The 8,934-nt window shown below is 31.2% G+C and overlaps 1 protein-coding gene across 1 annotated transcript; it reads right to left on the bottom strand.

Moving 5' to 3' along the window:
* Positions 1-777: 777 nt before the first annotated feature.
* LOC106476387 (transcription termination factor 3, mitochondrial-like) lies at positions 778-6,403 on the bottom strand. The gene is made up of 4 exons (XM_013937049.2): positions 6,273-6,403; positions 4,445-4,525; positions 3,597-4,233; positions 778-933 (listed from the first exon to the last, which is right to left on the bottom strand). The coding sequence occupies exons 1-4, from the start codon at positions 6,401-6,403 to the stop codon at positions 793-795; spliced, it is 990 nt and encodes a 329-aa protein (XP_013792503.1). The 3' UTR covers positions 778-792.
* Between the last annotated feature and the right edge of the window lie 2,531 nt (positions 6,404-8,934).

Below are 8,934 nucleotides of genomic sequence, written 5' to 3'. Positions count from 1 at the left end.
TGTTTTCTGGAGTGGAGTGACAGCTAAAATAAGTGTGAGGGAGTACAGAAACTAAGAACGTTGCAAAAGGAGAAAGTGGTCAAGGAAAATCTGAATTCCAAAACTCATAATACAACCAGAAATTGAAAGGCAGGAGAATTGAACCCTTGTTAAATGATGTTGGATAAAGAGGAAATTAACATAAATATCCAAAAGCTGTAGAAAATATAGTGCAGGATAAGTGGGATTTGAGGTCGTTAACATTCTCATCTGTCAACAAAACAATAGCTAGTCGATTGTTGTTCTGTTAATGTACATTGTTGGAAGAAGATACGAGATATATTACTTATGTTAATATATAGAACCAACTGATTGTTGTTCTGTTAACGTTACATTGTTGGAAGAAGATACGAGATATATTACTTATGTTAATATATAGAACCAGCTGATTGTTGTTCTGTTAACGTACATTGTTGGAAGAAGATATGTGATATATTACTTATGTTAATATATAGAACCAGCTAATTGTTGTTCTGTTAACGTACATTGTTGGAAGAAGATACGTGATATATTACTTATGTTAATATATAGAACCAGCTAATTGTTTTTCTGTTAACGTACATTGTTGGAAGAAGATACGTGATATATTACTTATGTTAATATATAGAACCAGCTGATTGTTGTTCTGTTAACGTACATTGTTGGAAGAAGATACGAGATATATTACTTATGTTAATATATAGAACCAGCTGATTGTTGTTCTGTTAAGTACATTGTTGGAAGAAGATATGAGATATATTGATGAATTATGATCTATTTTTGTCTAAGTCTAAGGTTTAAGTTTAAAAGAATTTTGTACTCACCTAGTAGCCAGATTTTTGGTTTCTTAATTAACAGCTGTTTAGTTTCTTCTTCTGAAAATCCCATTTCTTCTTTAACAGAGAAGTTTGTTTGCTGGAAATATCAATTAAAAACCAAACAATTAAACTCTGCCACTAAAATGAAAACTTCTACGTCCACCTTTTTTTTTTATTACCACACTAATCATAATTTATGTTAACTTGAATGTTTTAAATAAAGAATTTAATGTAAACACATACAATTTAGGAAGGTGTGTAAATGAAGTCAGAAAGACTTTTATCTGTAAATACTTTGTAATATTTCTGCATTTGGTCGAGTAAAGTGATGCAAAAAAAACTTTAATTGAATAATTCCTTGCTTTACTTTGACAGCTTTTTGCCTGATAATGTTGAGATAATTGACAGAAAGTTTGAGGTAATTTTTTATCTCCTTTTAATTTCAAAATGTTTATTATATAAAAATAAAGAACACAGTACTAGTTTCAGTGTAACTAACTTCATACAATTATTGGATAACATAACATTGGTTGTGAAGTACTTAAATGTAAGACTTATCTAACATACATGTAAACATGGATTTGAATTTAACCAGGCTAAGTGACTATTTTATTAAAAAAAAAGTTTATCACAATCTACTATAAAAAGATGAAAAAGCCTTCAGTCTGTCATCCCGATATCTCGGCTGTTGTGATACCGATCAACACACAACTTGAACGAAACGATGTCGCTTTCTATCGTGACAAGCAAGCTTTTCTTTTTAAAATTCTTCCACCCATATATAAAACAGACGGTGTGCTACTTGGACATATATTTATATATGAAGGTAGGTTGGTAGAGATCGAAATAACATCAAATCAGGTATATACGTGCCCCACACTTGGTACACAAACATCATAATCAGTGGTTAAAAATCCCCATTACGCTTTCTTGGTTGTCAAGGAGACATATTGATGCAACCATAACCCTCGGCTACAACTCTATAACAACCCGCAGCACATTTCAATTCCCAAAATAAAGTTCACTTCTTCGGCTCAGAAAGACAGTCAAAAATAAAATACTAGAGATAGGATAGCCATTCTCCATTGTTACGAGATTATAATTAATTTTTATAAAACATGTTCATAAAACGTTTATTTAGATACAATTTTGAGAAGAAAATGAATCAATTTTTACTGTCATATGACAGGCTTGTATCGTATATAAATAGTACCTGTCAAAATATGATAAAAAACATGCTCACGACATTATCATATATAAATATTTATCAACACGTAAAAAAAAGCTTATCTCAGCATCATACGTGTATGGTACCTTTCAAAATGTTGTAAAAGAGCTTAACACAATTTCGTAGAAGAACAGTTGTAACTTTATAACACAGGCACGTCATCCTTCAATTAAAAGAGCTTAACACAATATCGTAGCCTGTGTTATAAAGTTACAACCGTTCTTAATTGAAGGATGACGTATAGTGATATTACCGTAAGCCCTCTTGGTGCTGTAATAAGGATGTGATTCAAATTATCCTCTCCTTTTCTGTACATTAATGTAAATGTTAAAGATGGAAAAAACTTGCATGGTCTTATAGAACAACAATATGGTAACTGTTTCAGTGAATATCATAGCTAACATTTTCGTTACTGACATCCGATCACAAAACTGTGATTGTTCTCTCATTCTTTCTTGAACTTATAAGGAAAATATTCAATGTCGGTATAGTTTGTTTTCTTGTCATGCAGACATTGAAGGATGACGTACCTGTGTTATAAAGTTACAACCGTTCTTCTACGATATTGTGTTAAGCTCTTTTACTTGTATCTATTGTCAACTTGTGACGTGGTCTTTAGCTCAATACCAGTCTTTCAGCTTTGAAAACAGCCCCCACCAAACAATAAGTGGGGCTGATGCTGTATTCCGATTCTTTGTTTAAACTACTAGGCAATAAAAGTTAATTTGAATTGTACTGACTTTATATTATCAAAACAGTTTAGTTGAACTCTGATGATTACTGTAAAAAAAACAGTATAACAACACAACATAAACTACAGTATAACACAGCATAAACTACTATATAACAACACAACATAAACTACAGTATAACACAACATAAACCACAGTATAACAACACAACATAAACTACAGTATAACAACACAACATAAACTACAGTATAACACAGCATAAACTACTATATAACAACACAACATAAACTACAGTATAACAACACAACATAAATCACTGTATAACAACACAACATAAACTACTATATAACAACACAACATAAACTACAATATAACAACACAACATAAACCACAGTATAACAACACAACATAAACCACAGTATAACAACACAACATAAACTACAGTATAACAACACAACATAAACCATTGTATAACAACACAATTACTGTATAACAACACAACATGAACCATTGTATAACAACACAACTACTGTATAACAACACAATTACTGTATAACAACACAACTACTGTATAACAACACAACATAAATCATTGTATAACAACACAATTACTGTATAACAACACAACTACTGTATAACAACACAATTACTGCATAACAACACAACTACTGTATAACAACACAACTACTGTATAACAACACAACTACTGTATAACAACACAATTACTGTATAACAACACAACTACTGTATAACAACACAACATAAACCATTGTATAACAACACAAAACAACATAAACGACAGTATAAAATAAATTCATCACTGAAGTTCTGTTAATTTACCTTAACTTTATGCAGGCTCCATAGTGCTAACTTTGGTAACCGTGTCACTATGTGTCTAAGCTCATCTCCTGTTAACTGGAATTCTTTCTGAAAGAAACCCAACCTTCTGTCAATTCTTTTAGTGCTAAATAACAACCAGAATGGTGCTTTAGACACTATACGAGTTATAGAATCTGTGGAAAACTTCTTTGACTCTAAATAGTTGACTCGAACTTGTAAGTCATCCAATGACTCTTTGAAGATTAGAGGGTTATGAGTCAAAAATGTCCCAAGCTCATCTGATGGAACACCTAGGTCATGCAGAAACTGGATGTGGTGTTTAATGTTTTTATCAAAATCCAACTTGAGAACAAATTTTGCCAACCCTGCCCGCTTCTCGATGCGAGAAAGATCAACTCCAAGCTTAACTAATTCCTGCAAAGTCCGAGAACGAGTTGCATAAGCGGCCAAGTTAAAAGAAGGAGATAAGACCGGAGCTAAGTTGTCAATAAATTCTGCCTCTAAAGATGATGATAAAGGATCATGTGGTAATAAGTCTAACTGGTTATTTGTTTCTTGAACTTGACTAACTGGATGAGGATCGAACTGTACATCCCTGTTTCCGTTCCCCAGAGTTTTCAAAATTTGAATAAATTTTCTTTAGTGATTGTTGTTGGATATTTTCCTTATTTGAATCTGTTCGGTTTTCATCAGTTTTTAGTACATAAGGCTGCTGGGTAATCTCTGATTTCAAGGTTTCAGATCCTGTCTTGTGCCTGATGGTATTCTTTTCCATCCATTCTTCTACTAAATGATCTGACTTACTTTCATGACTTTTACTTAATTCCTGTAAGTTTCTATTCACTGACGAGGTCTTAAGGTTTGGATGAGTTTCGTAGAACAAGTGTTGAAAGTATAACAGATCTTCGTTACTCTTCTTTTCTAGTAACCTGGAAAAATAAAGATTAATGAAAATAAAATTCCTTGAATAAACTAAGTTAATAAAGTTGTCTTAAACATAAAAATAATATTCTGTTTTAAACAAATTTTATAACTTGGACTTTGATTATAAATATTTACTATTATGTTCTGTTTTTGTTTTCATCTTGAAGATAAACAGAATATACCTGATATATGGATTTGGTAATAACGGAAGCCATTATACTGAGGACTAGCAAAAATTAGTTGTTTTTCTGGTTTCACAACATTGGTGAAAATAAGCAAAAATTGAATGACTTTTGTCAAAAATGTTCTAGATGACCTCACCTATAAACCTGAATTTCTTAAAGATCATAGTATATAAAATCACTTGTCAGTTTTATGTTAGTACGTGCACTGCTCATGACAAAGATTACCTGCATATATATATACCATTCTACAGCTGCAAACAGAAGCTAATTTTGTAATAATTTTAATAGATATAAGTCAGATTATCACACAGAAGCTAATTTTGTAATAATTTTAATACATATATGTCAGATTATCACACAGAAGCTAATTTTGTAATAATTTTAATAGATATAAGTCAGATTATCACACAGAACTACTTTGATAAAGTGCCAAAAGGTTTGTTGACCTCTAATACACATGTGGAATTCCAGTTCTGAATCATATGGCCAAATAAAACTATGTGATTTGAAATGATTCCTTTTGAAACATGGTCTACTCGGGAAGATCTGCTCTTAAGGGGTTAGAACAAGATACAGTACACTACACCATTTGATTTCTGGACAGATGTAATGACTGAAATAGTCATGAATTTCACCCTTCAATAAACAGTTTAGAATACATCTTTAGTCAGATACACTCAGATAAAGTTTTCTAAATTTTATATGCATGCAATATGACATTTTTGTTAAGCAAAATGTCTTAGGGGTGTATACACATACTGATTCTTTTACTCAGGTAAGAATTGTCTATGTCAATGGCTAGAAATTCATCACTTTGGTGCTAAGTTTGATCTTCTGGGGAAGGGTCAAGCCCATCTCAAGGAGTGGTGCAGATGCTTGTACAAATTAGAATGAGTTAGAGACATATGCAGCATTAGATTATGGAAATACCTCCCAGCACCAGCAGCAAGTACGGGCCTCTCAACCTGGTAACTACATGTTGATATATATTTTGTTTTAATTGTTCACTTGCGTGTGTGTGTGTGTTTTTCTGGTCTCTGCTGTCCAAGTTTGAAATAATTCTCTGCAGCACATTTCCTGAATATACATTTTGCAGATACTTTTAACCAGTGTTAATGAATACCACACAGATAAGATTGAAATAATCACAAGTCAGAGGTGCTCATAGTTTCTTCTGATCCACTTGCACAATGGTTATTAGAGATGACAGATTTTAATTTAGATAGTTTCAAAACTTGAATGGATGAGTTTAGTAATGATGGATGATGTTAATTGAAATATTCTGACAAATGATAGTCCACTGTCACAATAATTATGTATATTTTATCATTCCTTTATATCTATATAATAAATTCACATTCACATGCTTATATTAATTGGATCAATAACTACTCTCATGAATCAATGCCAAATGCAACCACTCTTCTAATGGGCTGACTTGGTGAAAGTAGCATTCTATGACAAAGCAAGTCAAGATAAATTAAACATATTAATTAAAAACTATGAATCACATTCTGGAAATTTCATAAATACACAATTTTTCTATAGAAGAGATGTGAAAACTAACCTGCACGTGGTTTCCATGAAGTGTTTCTGGTACACTTGGAAAGGAATCTTTGGAGCAATCAGTATTCTGGAGAAGAATCCTTGTTTCACAGACAGTCTCCTAGTTATTAACTGAAATCCTGTGATTCTCATGCTGAATTAATACCTGAAATAGATACACATAAAACAAACTGAAACCCTGTCATTTTCATTCTGATTAACACCTGAAACACACACATGCAAAAAAAGAAACTGAAACCCTGTCATTCTCATTCTAATTAACACCTGAAATACAAACAAAAAAGAAACTGAAACCCTGTCAATTTCATTCTGGATTAATACCTGAAATACAAAATAAACCCTTTCACAATATAGCTGATAGACATACAGTCTTCGATTACAAGTTTGATTTATCATCCTAAAGTAAGCTTACATTTAAAATATTATCATCCTAAGATGTACTAATATTTAATTAAAAATTAAAGTTAAAAAGGTGTTTTCTTCAGTAAGATACAAGTGCTAAAGTTTTATTTCAATTAGTGGCTACATTACCTTCTGTTTCAGTGACTGTCTATTAAAGTGAACTTGTACTGGTACCAAAGTACATGATTACATGAAAATCTTTATATGTAGAGCTTTTTAGTTTTTCGTGTTACATACCATCACAAAATCTAATGTTTAAAACTAATTATGAAAAGATATACATATATAAAGAAAGCTTGTTTTTTTTACAACAGGAGTACAATCTGTACAAATCAGAAACTACAAAATTTATTTTTCATTTATAAAATGATCAAGACATAATTAAAATTACAATAATATACAGACCACTTAAAAATGATAACACATTAACATTAATAGTTTAAATATAAACAAATGATACATTAAAAAATTTGAAACAATAGTTATTTTTACAACCAAGAGTAATAAGAGATCATAAAAAATAGATGTTTAAAATATTTTCTTTAATCACACTTAATTTTAGTAAACCAGGGGTGAACCTTGTTGATCATTTTAACCTTAGAAATCAACCTTAAGTTGTTAACAAGTTCTCTTCCTCACAGAGTTTAGTTAAATTTACAAAGAGTAAAAAAAAATCTAACAATAATATTTTGTTCTTTCATTAAAACTCCAAAAAAGTAAAATATTTCAAAACTGTTCACTAAATCGAAGTAAATCATGAGACAAACAACAAGAACAATGAAAAGTTTACCAATAGAAAGATTGATATCCGATACTTATGCATTCTTACAGTATATCTACGTAATTCTTTCTCCAATATGCAATTTTCCACAAACCATATTGATAAACTGTGATAAATGTAGTTGTCAGTTACATGTGTAGAAACAGTTTCTTCCTTTTGACCTTAACGATATTTCCTTACTGGAGATATTCATTGCCAGTTATTTGCATCCTTACATACCAAACTGGATTTCTTATAAATTAATAAAAACTCAATGCATGGTGAAGTCAAAGGGGCTCCTGGAGACAAGAAGGGGGTCAGATCCAAACCCTCCTATGTCATTCTCCACAGGTACTAGGGGTATATGTCAAGTTTGGTGACAATTGACTCGGTAGTTTACCAGTAACAAGTTGACACACCCTAACTTTTGTGAAATAATAATTATTATAATTTGATTGTTGTGACCCTTTATGATCTTACTGTTGACCAGTATATTGTTAAATGTTTTGGTCGACAAGTTTGTAAAATATTGAACTATATATTACTTACATTGTATTTATTGATAACGTTTTCTAACTGTTAAAGAAACCAAACTTGTTGTAGTTTCTGAATGACAAAATATTTTCAAACAAATCCTACAACGAACCTAACAAACACGTTAATATCAGAAAATAAAGAGTATTTTTTTAGTACATTCACAAAATATATTAACAATTTAAAAATGGCAGGCTCAGATTTTTACGTACCACACAACTGAACATTTACTCTTAACGGAGTGTGAGTTGACTAACTGGAGAGACAGTTCCACTGAAATATAAACAAAATAATACTTAACAAAGACATGAAGAAATACCATGTAATAACTTAATAAAACATGTTATAGAAAAATCCAAGACTGGAGTATGAGAATACAAATACTTGTGTAGTAAGTGTTTATCAAAGTTCAACAGAAAAGGTTATCCAAGCTTAACAAAGAAAGATGTCCAAGTAGTGACTACTGATCAGCCATCTTAGTTTGGATGTCAATGAGATGGACATTAGATGACTTGTGTTGTTATTAAACCAAAGTGATATTTCAGCTGTCTTGCTGAAGTGCTAACTTTCTCAACTGGAATGTTACAATTAATATAACTTGTAGTAACTCATTCATGGTGTTTGATTTCATAAATGAGCCCGAAAGAGTTTAGTGAAATAACCATTAAAACAATACTTTATACTAGTAATAATTCATTCATGGTGTTTGATTTCATCAATGAGCCCAAAAGAGTTTAGTGAAATAACCATTAAAACAATACTTTATACTAGCAGGCTCTCCAGCAGTATATTATAAAAAACTAGGAGAAAACTAGGAAGAAACAGCACAAAAAACTAGGAGAAAACTAGGAAAACTAGGAAGATATTGTAAAAACTAGGAACTATTTTAAGTTATCAATTTACCTTGTCATCTTTGCTTATACAAATTTACCATGCATGCAGGTGCAGAGGCTGTTGAGCTGACTAT

The sequence above is a fragment of the Limulus polyphemus genome, unplaced genomic scaffold (assembly GCF_000517525.1).
Source record: "Limulus polyphemus unplaced genomic scaffold, Limulus_polyphemus-2.1.2 Scaffold10442, whole genome shotgun sequence".
Classification (NCBI taxonomy): Eukaryota; Metazoa; Arthropoda; class Merostomata; order Xiphosura; family Limulidae; genus Limulus; species Limulus polyphemus.
This window is presented reverse-complemented; position numbering and strand designations above follow the sequence as displayed.

Coding starts and splice junctions, on each gene's coding strand:
- LOC106476387 (XM_013937049.2), bottom strand. CDS start 6,403: ATGAGAATCACAGGATTTCAGTTAATAACTAGGAGACTGTCTGTGAAA. Junction 4,234..4,444: donor CATCCAAACCTTAAGACCTC/GTCAGTGAATAG, acceptor CAATCACTAAAG/AAAATTTATTCAAATTTTGA. Junction 934..3,596: donor GGAGCCTGCATAAAGTTAAG/GTAAATTAACAG, acceptor TGATATTTCCAG/CAAACAAACTTCTCTGTTAA.